Source organism: Chiloscyllium punctatum, chromosome 3 (assembly GCF_047496795.1).
Source record: "Chiloscyllium punctatum isolate Juve2018m chromosome 3, sChiPun1.3, whole genome shotgun sequence".
Taxonomy (NCBI): Eukaryota; Metazoa; Chordata; class Chondrichthyes; order Orectolobiformes; family Hemiscylliidae; genus Chiloscyllium; species Chiloscyllium punctatum.
This window is the reverse complement of record NC_092741.1, coordinates 134,866,967-134,893,700: the sequence shown is the minus strand read 5'-3', so window position 1 is coordinate 134,893,700 and position 26,734 is coordinate 134,866,967. Positions and strand designations below refer to the sequence as shown.

General features: G+C 40.0%; 1 protein-coding gene across 1 annotated transcript in view; it reads right to left on the bottom strand.

Annotated features, from left to right (window-relative positions):
* The window catches only part of sntg2 (syntrophin, gamma 2), a 357,280-nt gene that overhangs the window by 187,627 nt on the left and 142,919 nt on the right, over positions 1-26,734 (bottom strand). Inside the window, exons 7-11 of the mRNA XM_072549107.1 lie at positions 26,252-26,308; positions 26,099-26,156; positions 6,108-6,151; positions 5,948-5,989; positions 860-947 (exon numbers count right to left, since the gene is read on the bottom strand). Coding sequence (XP_072405208.1) covers positions 860-947; positions 5,948-5,989; positions 6,108-6,151; positions 26,099-26,156; positions 26,252-26,308 — 289 coding nt within the window. The remainder of the gene's footprint in view (positions 1-859; positions 948-5,947; positions 5,990-6,107; positions 6,152-26,098; positions 26,157-26,251; positions 26,309-26,734) is intronic.

The following is a 26,734-nucleotide window of genomic DNA, read 5'->3' as shown; positions in this document are numbered from 1 at the left end:
TGATGGAATCGGTGACATGAATGCCTTGACCCTCATTGCTGGGTATTCATTCCAGGGCTTTCCATTGGGAATAGGGTTGAGAAATCCAAGGTCAGTATAGGCCTAACAACCAGTTGACCAAAAAGTCCTTGAAGAAAAATAAGACTCTCGGCTTTTAAACCATTTCCCCTTGAGGTTCGTGCCCCTCAATCTTCAATCTGAGGGAGCTTTTGGTGTCAGGGCATCTCCACCATTGTCAGGTAGACCTGCACTTGGGCACTTTTACAGGGAAATTGCATGAATTACAAGTCATGATGCAATCCTCAAGGGAAACTTTAGAAATACAAGAATAACATACTGGTGTACAAATAATTAATTTGTCAAGGATAGTTTTAGCCCACCAAAAGTCAAAATTGCATGTTCATGCAAATTTCTGTTGTTGATGATACAAAGTTCACTGACTTGTTATTTTAATGAAGTTAACCCAAATGGATTAGTACTTTGTTAAAGTAGTGGGCAGAAGAATTCAGATGAATGTGTTGCCTATTAATAGTACAGTCTATGATTTACACACATTTTTGAAGTGGGCAAACTCCCAAGTGGCATAAGAACATAACATTTCTTCAAAGGTGTTTGAAATATATTTACAAAGGTGCTCAAAATAAGTAAATAATACAGACCACACATAGGTACTAATGTGGGCTGCAAACTGAGACAATACTTATTTCTAATGACATTCTGTGTAGTGCTGCCTCAAGCCCTTCTGTGTCACTCTCAATAAAGCAATCTTTGGAGATTGCTTATGTCAATGCTGTTCTAATTTAATGGCATCAAAGCAGAAAAGAACAATAAACCAATCTATATCGTGCTTCTGTCTTACCTAGCGGGAGTTTAAGGAAGGAAGGGGCTTCCCTGAGGTACTGAACGGTAATGGTCACTTCATCTCCAGCATTTCGCAGGAGGTGCACCTGTCAATGTGATTTATAACATTAGTTTTACTGCAAAGAAGTCACGAGTTACAGCAAATGCAACAAAAAAACCATAATTCTTTCACTGCATAAAATGTTGCCACTTGCAAATTCTTTCCAACTAAAACATATAGATTAAACAAAATTAAGACAACTGAATTTAACAAAGGTATTCAGAACAATTATAAAGCCATAAGTAACAAATAAAGGATACTCATTCCATCTGGTATACAAGCAAAATATTCCATATTGAAAATATGATAGAAAAGCTTCAATGAGATATTTTTCAGATGCTGCAAGATGTGGATGTCTAAAAGATGTGTAATTCATATAATATGTGTAGAAACCCGCCTCCCCCCCACCCTACCCCAACATTGACCACAAGCGGTGCACATGAATTTGAATTCCCTGTAATTATGCTTGCTTAAAATCAAATTAGATGCACCATGAAAAATCATTTTCACATGTTTTATTGCTTTTTATTAAGCAAGCCTTTTATTTATCTTCTCCGAGACCTTTTCTGTAATTTATTTCATTGATTGTTTTTATGGTATCTATATGAAACACATTTAAGATTAAAAGGTTTTGATGCTTTTACTTCATAAACATGCTGTACTGGACTAATACCTTCAAACTTTAATTTTCAAATTGGAGAAGGAATTTCTGATAAGAGTTCCATACAGTTTTCTAACTCCACTTACTTTTCTTAAACTAATTACTTAATTATTCTTTCATTTTTAGGTTTTACTGAATGCTAGTTAAGATGGCTAGGAAGTTCAAATGTAATCTTATTTTGGGCAAAAAGGAATATAACAGGGTGCAAATGATGATTTTACACTCATATGATATTCCAGGCTGACATATTAAATTGTTACTGTAGCCGACAGTTGAGGTATGCATAAAATATGAAGTGGTGGTATGGGGGATTGCATAGAAATCTATAAAGCTCTAACAGGAGTGGGCAGGGTAAATGTAGAAAGGATGTTCCTGATGACCAGGGAGTCCAGAAAAAGGGGTCGCAATCTAAAAATATGAGAAAGGCCACTGGGACTGAGATGAGTAAACGATACTTCACCAAGAGAGTGATGAGTCTCTGCAATGTAGTTCTTAGGGTTAAAGGGATCAAAAGGTATGGGGTGAAAGCATGAACAAGGTACTGCATCGAATGGTCAGCCATTGAATGGATCAGCCATTTAAAAGCCGAATGGCCAACTCCTGTGACTGCTTCCTATGCTTCTGTCCCAGGACACTGATTTATTGCTTCACATTTACCTTTCAACCAACATTAGCGAAAAAAAGAAGTTAATTGGTCATTTATCTAATTGTTATGTGTGCAACGTTGATGTTTCAGGTATATAAATATATTGTCAAGTAAGACAACATGCAACCATAGAGTCATAGAACATGGAAAGAGACCTTCAGTCCAACTTGTCCATGCTGACCAAATAATCTAGTCCATTTGCCTGTATTTGGCCCATATCCCTCTAAATCTTTTCTATTTATGCACCTGTCCAAAATGTTTTTTAAATGTTGCAATATCTACCAATTCCTCTGGCAGTTCATTCCACATAAGAAGTATCCTCTGTGGTGAAAAAGTTAGCTCTCTGGTTCCTTTTAAGCCCTTCTCCTCTCACCTCAAATTATGTCCTCTAGTTTTGAACTCCCCTACCCTATGGAAAAGACATTTGCTATTCACCATATCTCTGCCTGACATGATTTTATAAACCTCAAAAAGGTCTTCCTTCAATCTTCTACATTCCAAGGAAAAAAGCCCCAGCATATCCAGCCTCTCCTTGTAACTCAAGCCCTCCAGCACCAGTCTCATCCTTGTAAAGTTTTTTTTGGCACCCTTTCCAATTGAATAATATCCTTCCTATAGCAAGGTGACCAGAACTGTGCACAGTACTCCAAAACTCTCACCAATGTCCTGTCCAGCTGAGGTATATCATCCCAACTCCCAAACTCAGTGCTCTGAGCATTGAAGGCAAGTGTCCCATACGCCTTCTTCACCACCCTGTCTAATTGTGATGCCACTTTAAAGGAACTGTTTATCTGAACTCCAGGTCTCTCTGTTCAATAACATTCCTCAAGGCCTTACCATTAACTGTGTAAGTCCAGGGCTTGTTTGACTTACTAAAATGCAACACCTCACATTTATCTAATTAAACTCCATCTGGCACTCCCCAGTTTAATTAATCAAAATCCAGTTGTATTCTTAGATAATTTTCCTCACTGTCTAATTTTGGCATCATCCGCAAAGCTACTGACCATGCTTCCTATATTCTCATCCAGATCATTTATAATACACAAGGTTCAAATAGCTACCTTGTTCACTCACATTATAAGAGTGATGTGTTACAAAATAACTGTGTTACAAAATTACAAAATGGCTGTGATTCTCCAAAGTGCTGGCTAAGTGTGAGGATGGTTGAGTTCAATGGCAACTGACTTGACATTCCACTCCCAAGAAAGCTTGCCAAGTCGCAAACTAATTGACTTGTTAAGAGCTGATGGGTGAGTTTCTCTGCTGATTGTAGACCTTGACAAATGAGGTCCTGCCTTGTCAGAAGTCAATCAGAAGCAGGTATTTTCTTGGATCTCAGAACCATTATTTGAAGCCAACTCTTCAGTGAATCCAATGGCAAGATTGCGGTATGGGGCTGGGGATAGGGTTGTAGTGTGGAGGGCATGAGCGAGTTGAATGCATGGGCAGTGAGGTGATTGTTAGATATCCTACCATTGCCCCCTATCTGTACTTTCAATTGCTACTAGAAGGAGGTAATTAGAGGCTGCCCACTTCAAAATCTAGCAGGCAGGTTTTTCCAAGTCTGGATACAAGCTACTTTTCTCACCTGTTAAAACAGCAGCAATCGGAGCCATGGTGAGTTGAGGCCCTAAATTGGCCATTAATTGACCACTTCATAGACTTAATTGCTGGCAAGTTGAAAAAATTCCCAATGGACCCTCTTGCCCAACACTTGATTGGTGGGGTAGTGAGAAGGTCTGGAGTTTCTCTCCAGGGTCAACTTGCCCAATTTGTTTCTCTTCTAGCCATCTCCAAGAAGGAAAAAAAAATACCCATCAGTTCTGATGTGATTTGAAATATCTGAAAATGTGAAACATTCTACATGAATGTATGGTTGAGTGGGGGTGATTCATATCATCAGGATTGTCTAATTAAGTTTTCTTAAACGTTAAAAAAAAGGCAAGGTTGTTATAATTTCCCCTGGTTGGGAAGTCCAGAACCAGGGAATGTATTCTTTAATCTTCATTCATGGATGTGTAATCATTCTCTACCATCCCGAATCACAGCAACCATTTTGCTAACCAACACCTGTAGGACCAGGAGTATTCTAGTTAATCAAATATTCTGGATAATCAAGAGGTCCACATTGCGCAATTTAAAAACTCATTCTCAGCAATAGAAATATAATGGAGGGGGTATACACAATCACTGTTATACTTTATTTACAGCATAAATCACTTCAATAATGATGCAACTTTACGTTAAATAAATCTTACCAGTGGAGAGACTTCTTACTCTTACCCTTGACTGACTACATGGATATCACAGTAGATTTTGAGAAAAAAAATGACTCAAAATTGAATCAACTGTTAATACTTCATGTGTCCATTCAATTAAATAAGTGGATTTACAATGGGGTCAACAAATTAAAAATCTATAATAATTGGACAAAATAATACGGTAAACTTCACACGGTGTTTGAGGATCTAGAATTTTTGCCGGTTTGTTGCGAGTGGCAGTTCATAAGGTGCCTGTCAAAACAAAGTTTGCTGTACTTGGAGACAAACAAGGGTCAGCTGCATTGCTGTGGGCCTGGAGTCACATGTTGGCCAGACCAGGTAAGGATTGCTATTTTCTACACTAAAGGGCATTCATGAACTATATGGCTTTTAACTACAGACAACAGTCGGTACAGTATGTTTTATTTAATTTTAATTAGTTTTATTTCCAGAATTTCTTAAACTAATTTTAAATTTCTTCATCTGTCATGGTGGGACTTGAACCCATGTCGTCAGGATATAAGGAGACAGTGAGGTCTGCAGATGTTGGAGATCAGAGTTGAGAGTCTGTTGCTGGAAAAGCACAGCAGGTCAGGCAGCATCCGAGGAGCAGGAAAATCAACATTTCAGGCCAGAACCCTTCATCAGGATTCCTGATGAAGGGTTCCAGCCAGAGACATTTTTTTCCTGCTCCTCGGATGCTGCCTGACCTACTGTGCTTCCTCAGGCTATAAGTCTGGACTTCAGTCACATAACCATTACCTCACCACCTCCGCAAAGTCTTACAATAATAGCTAGATCATTTCAAAGGGAAATTCAAAAATACTTTTGCCATATGACAGCAGTGGAAATCTGGAATTCTAACCTTAAGGTCAATAGCAATATTCAGCATTGAGATTGCTTGATTCTTTTTGAGTAGTCAGGGTATTACATTGAGTAATTAGAATTGAGATGAAGATTAGCCATGAATTCACTGAATGGCAGAACTAGCTGGATGACCTGTTTGTGTTCCAAGAGTTTTCCACTATCCCAATACCAAAATGCTTGCTTTAGTATGAAGTAACAGCATTACCTATCTCTTATCCATGAATTCTTCATCCTACTTATTTGATATCTATTAGATAGATTTACTCCTAAAATTATTTGGAATTTATCATTACTTGGTGACTCGATATTTATACTACTGCTAGTTACATCGTTAGCACTTATCATCTATCATTCTAAGATTAGTGGTGATGCCAAGGTTTATGTTGACTTGCCCTATTTGTTACTAATGTTGCAATCAATGGAGTATGCACAACAGGACAACACAAATAAACCTGCAACCAACATAGTGCCTTCCCCCTTGCCTCATGGACAATTCAGTTGTAAAACATGGCCACTCATTCTTTAAGTAATTATGCCAACAGATATTATATTGCTCTAAATTATGGAATGTAACCTCTAATACGTGAATCAAACTATTTAATACTCACCACCTCTTCATGTGTTGCATTTTCAACATTAATACCATTAACCTGCAAAAAAAATCTATATTTATATGCATATTTGCTATATGTAATTTTAGATGAGTCAAATGTATATAGCAATCTTAAACAGAGAAAAATATATGACTGATTTAAATGATTTACTAACTTGCAGCACAGCATCTCCAACAAATAACATCCCAGTCTGGTCAGCTAGATATTGAAAGAGAAAGGAAATATATGTCAGAAAGTGAGGAGGACAGACATATGCAGACAAGATATTCCCAAGAAGGACAGTTTAAAGACCAGTGTTAATTCCACTCTGAGAAGAGTGTTGCAAATGGTTGCCTGAATCATGAGCTCTAGCCAAAATAATTGAGGTGGATCATGGCTTGCTGCACAGGAGTAGAATGGTTGAGTGAGTGTTGACAGTCTTTCTCCCACCCTCTTGATTGATTATTATCTTTGATGAAAATAGAAACCTTGAGGGGAGCAAAATAGGTTGCCAACTCATCGTCATCCTTTGTGCTCTATTGCATAAAATCAATGACAATCAAAGGACTTCAAAAAATGAAGATGAAGTTGCTTTGGAGACTGAGAAACATTGTGAACATTTAAATATTTCCACTACCTAATAAATAAAGTTGAAGTGTAGCACACATCATGAGAACTGGCAGTTACAGATATTGATTAGCTTTTTGCACAAATGTACAAAGTATGAAATGTGTTACTTTTGTTTGTCCTGCAGGAGGTAGTAAATTGAATAAATGTTGAAAGTGAAGTGCAAAATTATTTGACTCTCAACAGGAAGAAAACAACATTAATCAATCTGAAAGTCCCAATGTTGTTTATTTTCATGCTTGCAAGCAAAATAAACATCAGAGTGGTGAATAAATCAATACATTTTTATTTCAGAAACATAAAATCCGATACTTAAATGTACTTGTAAAGGTGCTTATTTTCCTGTAAATGTTTTGTGTTTTTAATTATTGTTAGGCCCAATTTGTTAATACTTGACTATAATGAACCAATTTGGGAATCATATAATTTATCATTGGCATCCTCTAAATATCTTTTGCAGGTTTGGAGCCATTAAGGACAAATAGGCATTGTACATGGAGAAACACAAGCATTAAAACAAATATTGAAGCATGTACAATTAAAGGATATGATAACATTAAAAATCTGTGTTGTAAAATGTACAATTAACAGAATCTTTTTACCAGGCCATATGTTGCAATTTACTTAATGAGAATTGAGACCAATATTGTATTCATTAACTTATCTGCTTCCTACAAATATTTCCAAAACAGCCTGTGTGAAGGAGAACAGCAGTAAGACTAATACTATGCAATATCGCTAGTTCAGATAAAATAAGTGAAAAAAAATGCATTTGGTCTTGTCAGAAGTCTGTAAACAACACCGACAGTGTAACACTTGTTAAGTTTGTATCGGCAAACATTAACAGTCATACTGCAGCTGGCACATCCCAGACAAAAACAGATGATTAATCAGGTAATCTGTCATTGATGGTATTGCTGGAATATGATGACAATGCTTTTCTATTGTAAGAACATCAGGTGGGTGTAAAATGAGATTTCCTTCCTGATGGAATATCATTCTCAGTGTGGGAGCTACCATTGTGAGAAACGGAGACAAATGCTGTAAATTGGTTGTACCTATTAAGGGTTATTAAAGACCAAAGCAATCCATGTACAAGTGCTCATGAGATGTCATAAACAGAATTCTCAATCATCAACAGTTTATTGGTGGATTGGGACATAATTATAATAATGCAGTTTAAAATTATTGGGATTCTGATGGAGAATTTTGGGAAAAATTGATCTCACTGCTGGGAGGGTCATTAACCAGAGGACACAGATATAAGACAATTAGCAAAAGAAATGAGGGAAATCAAGGAGAATGAGTAAAATGTTTGATCAGTTACCTTCTGGGTGGTACTGCCTGCAAGGGTGACGGGAGTAGATTCAAGAGTAACCTTCAAGGGGAATTTCAAGAGATCACTTACAGAGCCATGGGAAAAAACTTAGAGAAGGTAAATTTAGATTGTCCTCTCAATGTTCCTATACATGCATGATGGTACAATAAAACTCTATCATTTGATGAAAGTCAAGTCATTGTTTCAGAATTAAATAAAAATTGCCATTATCCATAGAAGAGAGGATTTTTAAAAATTACGTTTAACTTCAACCCACAGATGAAGTGGAACCAGTCTGCCTAGACAGAAAGATTTTGAGAGTTCAATAGCATGCCAACTTCACAACACAGAAAGGATGTTAATGTGTGTGACAGTGCTCCAACTCAAGGTGTGGGGCAGAATATTTTGTCTGTACATGAAAAAAAATGAATTGAGATATCAAAACAATAACAATAATATTGCTCGAAATTGTAATACAGCATAATGTTAAAGAGATTTTTTTGAATAGAACCCCTATGGTGTGGAAGCAGGCCATTCGGACCATCACGTCCATGCCAACCCTCCAAAGAGCACCCCAGCCAGCTGCACCCTATCCCTGCAAACTCACATTTCCCATGGTTAACCCTCCCAGCCTCCACATCACTGCACACCATGGGCAGTTTAGCACGGCCAATTCACCCTAACCTGCACAGCTTTGGTGGGAGGAAATGAGGAGGATATGCAAACTCTACACAGACAGTCACCCAAGGATGGAATCGAACTCTGGTGGTGCAAGGCAGCAATGCTAACCACTGAGCCACTGTACTGCCATGATGATGTTTCTTGTTGATTGAATATATCCCAGAAACTTTTATTCTCAATACATCTCAAATAGGAGTGAAAAAGAATGCAGTTAGCTAGCAGCAATGAGGAAGAGCTAAGTTTTAACAAAAAGATTGATGGCAATTTCAGGGAATTTTGAGGAAAGTTTTTCTCTTTGTGAGTTCTATTGAGTTATCTCACTCAGTTCCCAACTGCTCACCTCTGGATGTATGCAACACTCCGCTAGCACCATCCTCACATTTTCATATACCCATCAGTGTGGATGTATTTACCGCTGGCAAGATTTTATGGAATTCATATCAGTGTTTTATGATTCTTCCTGATGCTAATACCTGGCAAGTCAGATTCCAGACTGAAATCTCTCTTGGTAGACAATGTTTTGTTTTATTTTTGGCTTTAATGAGTTTGTCTCTCAGTTGCAAATGTGCAGTCCTACAGGTTCAGGTTTAACAATGAAACAGAAGATTTTTGCATAAGATGGAAAGATAAAATAAAGAAACTAAACTGTTTACTTTTAGCACAAGTTTATACATTTCAAAAAATTGTGAAATGCAATTCTATTAATCCCCAAAATGCTTCTTTTCATTGCTTATTACAGAGAAAATTTCTTCTCTTTCAATTCTACAGATCTTAATTTAACTGGGTCTTCATCGCCAATCTCTCTGGAATCTTTTTGGAGGCTTCATAAAATTGAACAGCGACTTTCCAGTTTCCAATAGCCTCTTCAGAGTTTTAACCAAATACTTCTGGTCTGGAACATTTAAACTAAACTCCTAACATTGAGGTAAATTTTTATTAACTGTTTTAAAGCTCTCGCCCTTTCTCAAGAACAACTCTTAGTACAGAGACATTCACCTCAGTATAATCTATCTACATTATGCATAGAATCACATTATGGTGAGTACAGCACAGACATGGGCTCAAAGTGAGAGAAAGATGAAATGGCTGAGGCTACCAATAGAGAGGACTTCTGGAGAACAGATCCTTCTGAGCCCAATACTGTCAATATGTCTCCAAACTCAGCATTAATGAGCTGGTGGAAATGTACAGATAAGCAGGGAAATGTCTGTCATGAGTTCCAGAGATGACGTGCAGACTGAACAAAGGGAAAAGGAATCCAACCTAGATCAGTTTGATGCTGTGGACTCTGTGTCCATGGACCATGATGTAAGGAAAGCCAGGTCCAGCAGAATAATCTCAATCTATTGGATAAATGTGAAGACCTTCAGTCAATCACTTAAGCTACAGGTGTATTAATTCACTGGCTGGACAAGAGGAGCTGTGGGATTGTGACCTCCTTCCTAGTGCCCATCCCATCAAGGGGTGATGGAGATGCCACTACAACCAACAGGGAGGAGGGGTGACAGACAAGCACTCAGGGATTATATCCTTAAATCACTTTGAGAGGTGCTCTGCCACATTAAATCCCCTCTGCTAAGGGCTAATGACTATAACGGATCAGGCCAAGGAGGATGCAGAGAGCACACTAGCGGACTGGAAATCTTTAGGTTATCGACCACCAGAGTGTACCTGTCAAAGGCATCTTATGCAAACTAGCGAAAAAGTCAGCAGATGTCCTCCAACTAAGCAGATTGGGAGGCCAAAGTGAGACTTGAATTTTATTTACAAAGTAACACATGCAGGCAGAATACCTCAAATAGCCATCTGAAATACTAAAAGTGGGCAGTCTAGCTAAAGGATTACTGATGAGTCAAATGCATGACATCAATTCCAATCTGAACATTCAGTTTGTTGGAGTATGATAACAAAATGCAGCTCTTACTCCATTAAGGAGAAAGGATTTTTGACATACATAAATTCAAGATTATCATTAACATTATCTTGCAGACAGTGGCATCAGTTCATTTATTATCCATCAGAGTTCTTCCTTTCATGGGAGTTCACTTTCAGGGCACTATATCTACCTAGGATGGAATAAGCATCTTCTTGTACTCTGGGACAGATATCAGTGACTTTTAAGCATGCATTTCTTCAATATCACTGAAGGCATACCAAGTACATATTAATGTGATGAGTGCTAATCCAAATGGTTGAATAGTTATATTTCAAATCAGACCAATGTACAGAAAAACATCGAAGATCAGATTAATTGATGTCATAGAATCCTAACGGTGCAGATAGAGGCTATTTAAATATGCACTAACCCTCTGAAGAACATTTAACCTAGACCCATCTCTCCCATCCCTGTAACCCCGCATTTAGCATGGCCAATCCACCTGTGGGAGGAAACCCATCCAGATACGGGGAGAATGTGCAAACTCCACACAGATAGTCATCCAAGGCTGGAATCTTGCATCCCTGGCACTGAGAGACAGTAGTGCTAACCACTGAGCCACTGTACCATCCAATTAACACAACTTGTTTTCATGTTACATAAAATTGAGGAAATGCCGTAATTTCCATTTCAGGCTGTTAGTTTGTATCACTCAAGCAAAAGAAAAGTGAATTTTAAAATCTCGGGCCTGGTGCAAACAGAACTGTAGTTTCCTGAAAAAAGTACTTGTCAACCCAATGACCAGCTATTGCTGCCATGGCAACTATATTCTCCTGAGCATTTGACTGGGCAAATGGAATAGCCTCTTTTTTTAATGTGATCATCCATTACTATTACATTAATCATGTAAAACATTAATCAGAGTCCTGTAACCCATACAGGACGCTGGCAGGCATAAAAACGAGCAGAAGGGACACTGTGCATCCTCTGCCCAATATTGATTGGTGACCTAGATGACAATACCCAGCAGCTATAAGCAGGAGTGTGGAAGAGGCGAGTCTCTTTCTGCCAATATTGTGGAAAGGAATGAACTTCATCCACTCTATTAACCTCATCGACCCTCCTACCTCCCCCATTATCTAGATTTCTACTGTGATTGCAACATCATTGACAACTCCATATTCAGACCCTCGTTCTTATAATTCTGGATTAGTGGTGCTGGAAGAGCACAGCAGTTCAGGCAGCATCCAAGTAGCTTCGAAATCGACGTTTCGGGCAAAAGCCCTTCATCAGGAATAAAGGCAGTGAGCCTGAAACATGGAGAGATAAGCTAGAGGAGGGTGGGGGTGGGGAGAAAGTAGCATAGAGTACAATGGGTGAGTGGGGGAGGGGATGAAGGTGATAGGTCAAGGAGGAGAGGGTGGAGTGGATAGGTGGAAAAGAAGATAGGCAGGTAGGACAAGTCCGGACAAGTTATGGGGACAGCAAATGTGGCTGTGGTAGCGAGTCTGTTTCACGACATGGTTGAAGAGCTTCAGGGCAGAGGAAATGACCTGGGAGTTGCAGTGGGAGAGGGACTCCCTGAGATGCTTGTAGAGAGAGGAGGAAAACTTTTTCAAGGCAGGCATCCTTGCAAGAGGATTCGCAGTAGGGTTAAAATCAATGAGGTAAAAACAACGACTGCAGATGCTGGAAACCAGATTCTGGATTAGTGGTGCTGGAAGAGCACAGCAGTTCAGGTGACCTGCAAAGGCACTTCCTGAAACTGAAACTCCTATCACTCCCTTTGTGACTGACATCTACCGCCACACTCCCAAGCCCCATTCCGGATCAGTATCAATGCAGGAGTGATGTCTAGTATTTTATTCGCTGTTATTATTTTCTTGGTCCCCTGACTGGACTTAGGAAACACTACCCTTCAGCAGGTATGCTGTATTTCTGGGGCACAATGTGACAAACAACTTACAGCTACAAGGTGGAATTGGTAATCAATTTAGATCCAGTGGATTATTGACAGATTTTGCTACTTCAGCGGAATTCAGACATTATTTAGTTTCTGACACGGGGTTTTGGTTGCGCATCAAAGGAGATGTTCATGTCCCAAGGCAAGAGCACTATATCCTCTCCCTACACAGACAAACTCCTGAGCTCAAGGGAGAGTATTTCTGTAGGCCCATCTAAATCTGGAACAGAAGCTGACATAAGAAACTTTGACATTGCCACCAACAAGTTAGTTCATCTGGGTTGATAGCTCTACTGATTTCCCTATTCTTCCAATGCTGTTGAGAACAGAATGTTGTCTCTGGCACAGAATAACTTCCTGTTCTATTTATATAACATCATGGGATGTTTAATATCAACCTGAACACACTTAAGCAGAATAATATATTATACTTATTATGTTATAGTAATGACAGATAGTGGCACAGAATAATGTATTGTAGCCAAATGTACAGACAATACAAACGTTGGAAGGAAATGCAACTGGTAAGGACGATACAAAAATTCTGGGAAGGGATTCAGACAGGATGAATGAATGGGCAACAACTCAGCAAAACAAGAATAATATTGGAAAATGTGAGGTTGCCCACTTGGGTAAGCAAAAAGGTAAGGAGAAATATGATTTAAATGGAAAGATTACACAATACTATTCCGCTGAGGGATCAGGGTGTCTTCAAAGATAAAGTATAAGTTAACATGCAAGCACCACAAAGTATTTGGAAGGAAAATAGAATATTGCCATTTATTGCAAGGTGGTTAGAGTGTAAAATTAGGGAAACTGGTGAGACTACAAACTAACATACCCCATACAGTTTTGATCTCCTCGTATGAGGACAGACTTATTCCATTGTAGGCAATTTGGAGATTGTTTAATAAGGTGATTCCTGAATGAAACGATTTAGTGTGAGAAAAAGTTCAGAAGTTCAGTCTTTACTCATTGGAATTTAGAAGGAGAGTTGATTTCAGTAATATGTTTTTTGATTCTGAAGGGGGGGCTTGATGGATTGGATAATAAGAGATGTTCCACCTTGTGGGGAAATTTACATTTACAGCGCATAGTTTCAGAATTAGGGACTGCCTGATTAACGGAGAGATGAGGAAGAAATTTCTCTCTCAGAGTGTCATTAATCCTGGGAAATACTTGACTGAGGGCAACGATGCCGAATTTATTTAATGCTTCAGAGCTGAGTTTGACAGATTATTGAACAGTAGGGAAGTTGAGGGGTTAAAGAACAAGCTAAAGAGCGATGTTCATGCTGACATGATTTTACTGAACGCAGGGCATGCTCAAGGGGTCAAATTGCACAGTAGGCTCAAATGGCTGAATAATCCTAGTTTCTATGCTTCTATCTGATACTTCACTACTGAATTGGTTTAGAACTACCTTTCCACTGCCACCTATCTATTGACTGATAGATGACTTCAGTCCCACTGTCTTGGAAAGTGGTAATGTAACCTATTAGTATGTATGATTTGGAGATGTCGGTGTTGGACTGGGGTGTGCAAAGTTAAAATCACACAACACCAGGTTATAGTCCAACAGGTTTAATTGGAAGCACTAGCTTTCGGAGTGCTGCTCCTTCATCAACCACCTGATCAAGGAATGGCGCTCTGAAAGCTAGCGCTTCCAATTAAACCTGTTGGACTATAACCTGATGTTGTGTGATTTTTAACATTAGTATGGAGCGTAACAATAAGAATGCTCACCAGGTTTCCTGGGAAATTGGAGATAGGGTAATCAAGAATTAAAGTTTTCAATGACTGCACCATTCAGCACCTTGGGATAAAGAGCATTTAGTTGGAGCTTAAGGACTTTGTATTTCAAGCAGTAAATGTAAAAATGTGGGCAGCACGGTGGCTAGCACTGCTGCCTCACAGCGCCAGAGACCCAGGTTCAATTCCTGCCTCAGGTGACTGACTGTGTGGAGTTTGCACATTCTCTCCGTGTCTGTGTGGGTTTCCTCCCACAGTCCAAAAAATGTACAGGTTAGGTGAATTGGCCGTGCTAAATTGCCTGTAGTGTTAGGTGAAAGGGTAAATGAAGGGGAATGGGTCTGGGTGGGTTGCGGGTCGGTGTGAACTTGTTGGGCCGAAGGGCCTGTTTCCACACTGTAAGTAATCTAATCCAAGAGGTGAATCATTTTTAACCAAACCGCTTGAGAGGTTACTCTCATCAATACATCTCCCTGTTCAGAAACAGAATGTTTGTAGCATTAGTAAGACTGAAAAGGACCTGCACTCTTTTCCTTTGATTGAGAAATAAATAAACAAATCAAATATAAAGGATAAAGTTAAAAAAAATCGCACATCACCAGGTTATAGTCCAACAGGTTTATTTGGAAGCACTAGCTTTCGGAGCTCTGCTCCTTCATCAGGTATTTGTGGAGCAGGACCATAAGACACAGAATTTATAGCAGAAGATTACAGTGTCATGCAACTGAAGTCATACATTGAACAACCCTAGATTGTTGTTAAGTCTTTCATCTTTTAGACTGGGTTGCAGGTTTTAATTCATTAATATGTAAATCCCACAATTTCTTTTAAGTCACATTCTTGCGATAACTTAGGGTCTTAAGAAAAGGTGACATTCCAGCTCAGACAGGTGTGAGGTTACAATCTGTCTGTAGTCCAATCTTGAGTCATACTATTTCTATTTCCAGAGTAGAATTTACAAAATATTACATGGATTGACTGCCTGCATTGATTGCCTGCAGATTATGCATTTCTTGAGCAAAATGGAATATATCTGCAAGTATTATTCTGCAAATATAAGTTCATCCATAAGTTATATGTGTGTGTACGTGCTTGAGAGAGAGAGTGTGTGTGCATGTGAATGAGTGCACGTGAGAGAGTGTATGTTTGCGTGTCTGCAACTTGGTAAAGTGTATGTGGAGTGTTGGAGTATAAGCCTGTGAGAGAGTGTGTGCATGGGTGTGAGTGTGGGCGTTATATGTGTGTGTATGTATGAGAGAGAGCATGTGTTTTAGAGTGGGTCTGCATGAGTGTGTGAGCATTTAAGAGAATGTGTGTGTGTGTGTATGTGTGCTTGTGTGTATGTGTGTGGGAGATTGTATAGTGTAGTAGGGTCACCTGTAGTGTGACATGAACCTAAGGTCGTGGTTGAGGCCATCCTCATGGGTCACCATTTTTCTATAAAACGTTAAATTGTCTCGAGAACGTGACTTAAAAGAAGTTCTGGGATTTACATAAAAATGAACTGAAACCTGCAACCCATTCTAAAAGATGAAGTACTTAACAACAATGTAGGATAAAGGTTTGTTCAACATATAATTTCAGTTGCATGACATCTTTTGCTATAAATTCTGTGTCTTATGGTGCTGCCCCACAACTACCTGATGATGGAGTACCGCTGCGAAAGTTAGTGCTTTCAAGTAAACCTGATGGATGTATCACCTGGTGTTGTGTGATTTTTAACTTTGTCCATCCTCCTCCACCTCAAGGACAAAAGCACAGGGATGCTCAGTTAAGAAAAAAAAATCCAAACTCTCCTCACCATTTAACAGAAGAAGCGAAAATATGTTGATTGAATTACATCAGGGAACTGGTGTGAAATTCGTGACACATTGACAAAGTACACTTCAAAATGGAGGCTGCAATCTTGGCCCAAATATTCACTGGATTAGTAATCCAAGGGTTTGGGTTAGCTAATGCTTTGGACAACACATGTTCAAATCCTATCAAGGCAGCTGGTTGAATTTAAAATTCAATTCATGAAATAAACGTGAAATTCAAAGCCAGTATCACTAACAGTGACCATGAAACTATCAGTGATTGTTGCAAAATCCCATCCGGTTTAAGAATGTCCTTCATGGAAGTGAACACTCCAAACTTTCCGATCTGGCCTACAGGTGACTCCAGACACATGGGAATGATTTTTAACTACACACAGATAGGCTTAGCAAGTCCCTCAGTTCAGGAGCAATTGGGGACAGGCCAAGAAATGCACACTTGACAGGAATGCCCAAATCCCATAAAATAATAAATGAGAAAAATAAATGGTCTTTCACTTATTATTAGTCTGGCCCTCTCAAAATTGGGAAGCTCGAGTATTGAGCAGGTATGCAGTAAACCCTTGCAGACAGTGCACAATTACACTGACAAAAACCTGTCATACCTTTGTGCAGTGAGGAAGACCATATTCTTCCTTCTGGATCACTATCAATGTAAGTGAAATAAACCTGTTTTGGATTTTATACAGACATTCCAGAAGATGTAACAATACATATTGAGAAGAAACTGTAAAGGTAAAATGTTAAGGCCAGCCAATTAAAAACATTAAAATGTATGAGCCAATACTTTCTTTTCTTATGATATTCTCACAAACTGCATTCCATTTTTATTTCGAGGCAGTCTTTTCATCTTTAGTAGGAGTTTGGATTCTGTCAGTAAAGTAGCAGCCAATCTATTCAATTACGTACAGATAAGACTTGCAAACCCACTGAACTGCAATGAAACCTCTTGAATCTTTGAATCCACTAGAATATCTATTGGAATGGTTAGTTTTTCATAAAATAATTGGAAGAGCTCTGTTTGTCCAGAAATGTGATTCTCAATGGATTTATCAAGACAATTTTTACTAAATTAACAAAATCTAACCTGAAGCTTACAATTTCCTCCAGAGCCATAGGCAGTTCCTGTCTTTATAATGCTGCATATTTTGGAACTAAAATGGCTCTAACAGTGAAACATATACCTTATTAAATACAAGACATGACACACTACCGGCAACAACATAAAGTCACTATACAGCAGACTTGATGCTAATCAGCCTAATTTTAACTACTCTAAGAGCTTTAGTGTACATAAAAAACAACCGCTGTAAGCAAACTTTTAAGTCACTAGATAACTCTGGATGGGTTCCCATCAACCCTTTGATTTCCAGCATTTAATAGCTACACAATGCTTGGTGGACACTCTACCGAAGGTGGGATATGAAAATAATCCTTGTGGTCAGGATCTGTTAGTTTATCTTTAAAATGTAAGGAGTGAAGGAAATGTCAAATAAAATTTCACAAGTAATTGAAATTCCAATGTATTTTCTGTATTTGAAGCCCACTTCAACCAGTTCACTCCACTCAGGTGCAGTTTTCAACAGGGAGATGCATTCTATTTCTCGCATGCATTTTGGCAGTGGTGGCCATAGTGATTAACAATGACAATCATAAACAGCACCATCTTCTCCAATCAATCCACATCCAATAAGGTTCCTCGTTCCTGGAATCACATTTCTGGATTTTCTCTGCATCCTCTTAAAGCCTTCATATTCTTTCCAAATTGTGATACCAGAACTGACCAAAATAGTCTAGTTGCGGCCAAATCAGCATCTTACGCAAGCTGTCATAATTTCTTTTGCTACTGTAATGTATGCCCCATTTGTAAAGTTCTTAAAACCTGTCATATCAGTTTCAATGATTTGTGCATACAAATTTGTCCAAGTTTGTGTGTACTGAGGCATCCCCTTTAGAATGATATCCTTTATTTTATATTGTCTCTCCTCATTCTTCTGACCAGAATGAATAACTTCACATTTCTCAATGCTACATTTTATCTGCCACCCACATACCAACGTGTTGTTTTTGAAGCTGCACACTTCCCTAATTAATATTCAGAATGCTTCCAAGTTTAGTGTCAACCACAGGTTTCGAAGTAGCTCCCTGATACCAAAGTCTAGATAATTAGTACATATCAGGAAGTAATGGTTCTGGGAAACTCCACGATAAGCCTTCCTCTTTCCATTCTGTTTCTTGTTATACAGCTAATTTTATGTTAAAATTACTGCTATCCCTCTTAATCCATGAGCTGTAATTTCGCTCCTGGATCTGTCGTGCAGCTTTTTCACAAATTCTTTCCAGAATTCCACTATCAACATACCACCTCGTGACCTGCACTTACCCAGCCTAAAAGAACACAAACAAGTTAGTGAAACATGAAACAAGTCATACTATGGTATGGTACCAGCTAGTGATCAGAATAATTAACTGTGGTCGCATCCATTCGTGGCAGTGACCGTGGCACAATTAAATGTGCCGTGATCTATGTTCTGGCTTCCTTCACTTAAATAGTTAAGCAGGAGATATTATGGGAGTTCAAATGTGTTCTACTCATGGCTTATTACTAAATTGATGTACCTGTTTCATCACTGACCCTGCCAGCTCCTCTCAGATATCTGACACCCACTCACTGACTTGATGCCCTCTCTACACTGACAGCCTCCTGACCTAATACCTCCAGCTTGGACCCAGCCCAGTGGACACACAATTCCTCCATCTGACATGATCACCCCTCCCGGCGGACTCATCAAGACCCTGACAAATATCTAGCATCATCATCTGATCTAACCCAGACCCAATCACCCTCCGTATCCAAGTGTCAAACACCCCTAAACACCATGGCACCACCAAACTATGCCTGCCTGACATATTCCAACTCCAGCTCCATCTCCTAGCTAACCAGCTCAGCCTTCCCTAAGTCTTCAACCACTTGCCAATTGCTCTACCTACAGCCACATGCCACACTACACACCCCAACCGCTGGGCTCCACTCAGTTGCCTCACACCCTACTTCTCTCAGTCAGCCTCTCATCCACCTGCCAACTTACTACCCCAGTACCTCACACCCTATACCCTCACTCAACATGGGGAGACTCTGGCAGAGTGGTCAGGTCACAAGAATAGTAATCCAAAGTCCGATGCTGGTGTTCGTGGGGGCAAGGGTTCAAATAGCATATGATGTGAAATTAAAATCAAATAAAAACCTGAAATTAAGAAAGTTATCCCAATGACAACTGCTGTTGATTGTTGTAAGAGCTATCTAGTGCCTTAATGTCACTTTGGGAAAGAAATCTGCCATCCTTATCTGGTCTGGTCTACATGTGACTCCAGACCCACAGTAACGTGGTAGACTGTTAACTTCCCCCTGGACAATTAAAGATGGGCAATAAATGTGGGCCTAGCCAGAGGTGCCCTCATCCAATAAATGAATAGTAAAAATAATTATACTTGAAGGTTATGGACCAGTTCTCAAGGATGGATGGACAGGCAGATTAACTTTATGGCTAAGCTATGAAAATGAATCATTCAGTGATTTCAAGTTGGTCCTTCTAGTAAATGATGGCCAAAGATATTGGGTGAATGGAGAGATTTTATCTTGTTAAACATCTTGATTGCTCTGAGCTAATAACATCCAAAGCTCCATGATATATAGTACCTAGATGTCAAGAAACCTTTTCACGTTAACTCGCATGAAAAAAAATGACATAAAGTGAAGTTACTAGACAATTGAGGTAAAACATGGAGTTTCATAGCATAATGGTCGAAAGGGAGGGAGCACTGAGACTATCGTTCGAGCAGTGATTTTTGGATTGGGGAGATCGATTAAGTGGACTATTTCATAAATTGATGATGAATCCCAGACAGCTTCTAGGTGAGATGTATTTCTAAGTGCAATGGAATTTGATCAAATTTAAGGGTGAAATTAAATTAGTGAGGTGACAATATGTCTGGCAAAGAAGCTAGGCCATAACAAAAGAACAGAAACATAATTTGTAAGTAGACCGGACTGTGGCAAATTATTAGGCAGGTATCTAGTGTTCTGTACCAATAATGGAGAATGTAATTATTCAATGAATGCTGCTCAACTGGCTGTAGAAACATTAAGTGTAGCCAGGAAATAATAATAGAAAAAGCAATTATCAATTCCAGGTTTTAGACATCAGCAGTCAACAAAATAAACAGAATGGAGAAAGTGAGGACTGCAGATGCTGGAGATCAGAGCTGCAAAATGTGTTGCTGGAAAAGCGCACCAGGTCAGGCACCTTCCAAGGAGCAGGAAAATCAACGTTTTGGGCATAAGCCCTTTAGATTAGATTACAGTGTGGAAACAGGCCCTTCAGCCCAACAGGTCCACACCGACCCGCGACCCGCAACCCACCCATACCCCTACATTTACCCCTTACCTAACACTACGGGCAATTTAGCATGGCCAATTCACCTGACCTGCACATCTTTGGACTGTGGGAGGAAACCAGAGCACTCGGAGGAAACCCACACAGACACGAGGAGAACGTGCAAACTCCACTCAGACATTTGCCTGAGGCGGGAATTGAACCCGTGTCTCTGGCGCTGTGAGGCAGCAGTACTAACCACTGTGCTACCGTGCCGCCCACTGATTCCCTTCTTCAGGAATGAGGAGGGTGTGCCAAGCAGGCTAAGATAAAAGGTAGGGAGGAGGGACTTGGGGGAGGGGCGTTGCGAGTGCGATAGGTGGAAGGAGGTTAAGGTAAGGGTGATAGGCCAGAGATGGGGTGGGGGCAGAGAGGTCAGGAAGAAGATTGCAGGTCAAGAAGCCGGTGCTGAGTCTGAGGGTTCGGACTGAGACAAGGTGGGTGGAGGGGAAATGAGGAAGCGGGAGAAATCTGCATTCATCCCTTGTGGTTGGAGGGTCTGCATTCATCCCTTGTGGTGGTTGTGCCTTCACCTCCCCCCTCACTTCCTTCCAAGGCCCCAAGGGATCCTTCCATATCCGTCACAAATTCACCTGCACCTCCACACACATCATTTACTGCATCCGCTGCACCCGATATGGCCTCCTCTACATTGGGGAGACAGGCCGCCTACTTGCGGAACGTTTCAGAGAACACCTCTGGGACACCCGCACCAACCAACCAAACCACCCTGTGGCGGAACACTTTAACTCCCCCTCTCACTCCGCCAAGGACATGCAGGTCTTTGGCCTCCTCCATCGCCAGACCATGGCAACACGATGCCTGGAGGAAGAGCGCCTCATCTTCCACCTAGGAATCCTAGGGATGAATGCAGATTTCTCCAGCTTCCTCATTTCCCCTCCCCCCACCTCGTCTCAGTCCCAACCCTCGGACTCAGCACCGCCTTCTTGACCTGCAATCTTCTTCCCGACCTCTCCACCCCCTCTCCAGCCTATCACCCTCACCTTAACCTCCTTCCACCTATCGCATTCCCAACGCCCTTCCCCCAAGTCCCTCCTCCCTACCTTTTATCTCAGCCTGCTTGGCACACCCTCCTCATTCCTGAAGAAGAGCTTATGCCCGAAACGTCGATTCTCCTGCTCCTTGGATGCTGCCTGACCTGCTGTGCTTTTCCAGCAACACATTTTTCAGCAAAATAAACAGAATGTACAGCAATAAAACATAACTCTGAGGTGATCTGCAGCTCCATAATGATCTGGTCTGATTAGACCTTAAGCTGTGTGTAATTTGCAGAGGCACAAGGGAAGCATCCAGGTCTTGAAAGCTGCACAGAAAGCAGTCGAAAGCCGTTGCTGAATGTTAGTGTCGTCACTGCAATATGAGGAAAAGATTGGGAAACTGGGGCAAACTTTTACAGAACCTGAGGAACAGGAATAGAAACAAGAGAGACCAATGACATTGTGAACAGCCATGGAATATTAACTCCATGACCATGACCTGCCATGAGTGACTTTTATTAACACCGGGACAGGAATCAGGCAGTCTGCCCACCAAAGGGAGCAGGCATGCAGGTCATGTATAAAGGAAAGGATTATTTCTCTCGGGTAACCGCAAAGTTTCAATGGTGAATTGCTGTCCCTATCCCACCTCTCCAGCCACAGAGGGATTTTTAACACGTTTTATTTCAAATTTGTTTTTATTTCAAAAATATGGTCGTGGCGAGGGAAGGTGGCACCTAATGACAAACCCAAGAAATATCTCACCTCTCAAAATTGGACCTTCAATTTGTTTCTAAATTTCTTTTCAGCTTATGTAGTTTGCACAGGCACTTGTCTACCTTAGCAGTGCCCATCCCTCTGTTGTGGCGAGCATATTCCTAGGTGGGAGTTCAAATCATGGAGCAGTATTTTGAGATAGCAAATAGTGTATTGGTGCCAACTCTTCGGACTACAGCCATTTTCATTCATGAAGAGCCAGGAATTGGACAGAAGGTGAAGTTAAGTGAGAGGTGGGCTCCCAAGGCTGTAGAAGAGGCAGCACCCAATAGGTTGGGTAGACCTTTTTGGTGGAGAAAGGGGGGTTACACAATCAGAGAAGGAGGTTGATAAGGGAGGAGCTGCTTCACCACCCCTTTGCCTGAGGCCTGACAAGGCCAACCTACCAAGCATCTCCCATACTCCTGACCACCCCCAGCAGCCTAAGAATTGCAGCAGGCAGGAGGATAGACTGAAGTGGGCCATTAATTTATTGAATCAAGAAGTGTGGTACTGGAAAAGCACAGCAGGTCAGGCAGCATCTGAGGAGCAGGAGAGTTGATGTTTCAGGCATAAGCCCTTCATCAGGAATGTGGGAATAGAACATAGAACATAGAACATAGAACATAGAAAAATACAGCGCAGTACAGGCCCTTTGGCCCTCGATGTTGCGCCGATCCAAGCCCACCTAACCTACACTAGCCCACTATCCTCCATATGCCTATCCAATGCCCATTTAAATGCCCATAAAGAGGGAGAGTCCACCACTGCTACTGGCAGGGCATTCCATGAACTCATGACTCGCTGAGTAAAGAACCTACCCCTAACATCTGTCCTATACCTACCACCCCTTAATTTAAAGCTATGCCCCCTCGTAATAGCTGACTCCATATGTGGAAAAAGGTTCTCATGGTCAACGCTATCTAAACCCCTAATCATCTTGTACACCTCTATCAAGTCACCCCTAAACCTTCTTTTCTCCAATGAAAACAGCCCCAAGTGCCTCAGCCTTTCTTCATACATGGGGAGAGGTGGATGGGGGGTCAAGTGATTAATGGGAAGGTGGGGTTGGGGCTGGGGGCAAGGCAACTGGGAATTCAATAGGTGAATGTAGGTCGGGATAATTGTGATTGGATAGTGGGGAGGGTTGAGTGGATAGGTGGATAGGAAGATGAACAGGTGGGGCAGGTCAACCGGGGGGTGCCAGGTTGCAGGGGGGAGTTGGCTCTCGGATGAGGTTGGGGAAGGGAGATTTGGAAACTAGTGAAGTCGATGTTGATGCCGTGTGGTTGAAGGGTCTCAAGACCGAAGATGAAACATTAATTGATTGGCCAGGTGGGCAACCCAAAGCCTCACCCGCCTGCCATAAAGTCATAGCAAGATCCAGGGTGTGAAGGTAGGTGGTGGGAAGGATACTGAAAAAAAACATTCACAGCATTTCCCCCACCCACAAATCAACTGGAGTGGTACAATAAAATCAGCCAATTAAACCTCAGAGCATGTCATTACCAGCTCTCTGTGACAAGAACTCGGATAACACCACTCTCCCATCTTTTTTCGGTAACACTGCAATTTATTTTTCCTCTTTAGATAATTATCCAATTCACCTTTGAAAAGCAGAATTGAATGCCTCTCCACTACACTCTCAACAGTTCACAATGCAGCCCAACTAGTTATTGTGTGCAAAGCATTTTTCAATGCCTCTTTTGAATCATTTGACAATCACCGTAAATCAATATTTGCTGGTTCTCACCATCTCCTAATGGGAAGAGTATCTCCCTATCCATTCTGTCCAGACCCCTTATAATTATGAACGTCTAAGTAGCATGACTTTGTATTGCACTGTCTGAGGGACCACAATCTAATCTCTCAGGCTGCAGTAGGTCAGTTTGGTAAGCTGTATTGATTAAATATTTTTCTAAAGATTTTAAAAATTTATGCTCAATAGTTTTACTTCAAGCGATTTTGGACTATAATCAAAGGCTCCATTTATGATCAAATTTACACTGAATTTCTTTTTTTAGAGAGAAGAGAACACATCGTAGGATACATGAGAGAACGAGAAGAAGTAGATGGATGAAGAAATATAGAGGCACGAAGAATTGCAGAGACAGCAAGAAAGACTGGAATTTTAGATAGATAGTGCTGGACGAACATTCTGTTCCAACTTCAACAGGGGTACAAAATATTAATAAGGGATTGAGCAATTTTCACAAACTCTGCCTAATTTTCCTTTCCATCAAAGTTGAAAGTGGGGCAGTATGCAAAATAAATAAAAACAAAATATTGTGAATGCTGGATATTTGAATTTTATTTTTAAATCAGTACTGAAGAATCTCAACGAGTCTGGTGGGGTCTGGGGAGCGAAGGCAAACTTATTGTGAGCCTAGTTCGAGTTTTTAGTCTCCAAGGATTAACTGGGTGGAACAACTACAGTCTTTTTAGCTGACTTGAAATGTTGAATTTTATCACGCAGAGTCGTTCCTCACTTTGATAGTTCCAGTTTTCACATTTTGAAGCCAATAATTTCTCATCTGGGCTTTATTGGCATTTAGAAAATACAAATGAATATTATTTGTCATAGTGCAATGAATATTCTAAATCTTATGTGTAAGCAATAGAGACAGAGGGCACACTGTATTTTAATGTTATTTTCTAAAAATAAACAAATGCATTGAATTTTGAGGAGAACATTAGGAAGAAAGCCTTAGAGGAGATGATATATAAATTGAAGATGAGGAAGTATCTGAGAGGGAAGGATGGAGAGGTCAGAGCGTTAATGGGGTGGAGCATTAAAAATAAATTGAAAGTAAACCATTGTTTGCAATCTACTTCAGATTTGTGCCATCCAGTCAATCCTCCTAAATATCTCACTGATATCTCTATTGGTATAAGAAAAAAATACATTTCACATTTCTGTTCATGGGTTATTTTAAGTGAGCCTGAGATTATTTATAAATTCGATGAGCACGTGTTGGCTGGAGTGGGTTATACGGCAAAAAGTACTTAAGATATTCATTATTTTTAGAGCAATGTTTTGAATGAGAGTTATTGCTGATATTACACTTGTATAAGCAGTGATTAATGAGGTATTAAACTGACAAGTTGAGCTGAAGAATAAGTGGATTAGTCTTTTGAAGCTGAAAATTTATGGCAGGAAGACTATTTATATGTATATTGGACTATAAGAAAATCTCCCTTATTATGATAGAATACTTCCGTAGCAGTAAATGAGTTATTCTAATTATAGTTCCTGATATATTTATGGACCATAAGCATTTAATTAAATGTATACAAGTCAAGGGATTAGATTACATGAATCTTGTGAGCACAACTGCAGAAGGACCTGAAAATAAATTAATGGTCAGAATATTTTGAATGCACTATTTCAAAAGGACATTTTTATTGCAACTTCAGCTCTTGCAGCTGACTCCAATTTGAAAACAGCTGATTGTAAATGGGGACATTAAAAATTAGGTACAAAAATAGTCTGCTATAACAGATATTGAAGGAATATGCAAGCTGCTTAAGAAAAAGGGATTTACTTTATTACTTTCGAAATTATAAAACCTTTTTTAGCATGGCTTCATTCAGAGGGATTAAGAGCAAGTGGCTAATGTTATCCATGTGACTCCTGTTTTTCAGGAAAACTACATCAAGAACAAAAATATAAATTGTATTATGTTTTGGTCAAAGAAGTTACGGTCATCTTTGTATTACATGAATTATGATGCAGAATGGTTCTCATCACCGCAGTGGCACTTTGAATCCTGTTTCCTGACCGCTTGTATAATCCTCCATTCCATCATTGAGTTAACCTCTGCAGGATTAGAACACATTTTACCTTTCTCTCTTGAACATGCAAACACACAAGCACGGGCACAATAAATCCTCAATTAAAAGAGAAACAAGTATAAAGAAACTGTTGCTTTCACGAGTGTTTTACCTGCTTGATCTTTAAAGATTTTTGATATAACAACTGGTACACCATGTTCAGCACCTCCCTAAAAAAAAGTTGCAGAGTGAACAATGAGAAAATGTTTCCACAGAATGCTATTCTTGTAAAATAAAGATAAAGGACAGAGAGAATGGCACTCACCTTAATACTTAAACCCATTCCACCAACAGGCTGCCTGCGAAGTGTAACAGTTCTGTGCTTTAAAAAAATCATACAAAAGTTAAATTTAGTAGCGATATTAGAAGAGACAAAAGATGTGAAATTGATCTTTGTTTGCACTATGAAAACGGCTGGCCATAGCATAGTAGTTGATTTTTCACCTGCATTTATTCTTCTTCCCACTGAAATGCACTCCATCCTTTAAACTCTTTGTCTGGAAACTTATTTAGCCTTACTGTCACTTCTATTTGGTTGGTAGTTAAAAAGTCAATGCAAACTAAAAATTGGTGTGATGAACTATCGGTTGCCAATTTGCCTACAGGCCATTCATGTGATTGGCGCAGATCAGTTTCAATCCCAGTATATGACATATTCTGCGTTTGTTCTTCACTAAGCCACACCTCAGAAATGGTACAAATAATACACTTAGGCTCATAGAGATATATAGCACGGAAATAGATCCTT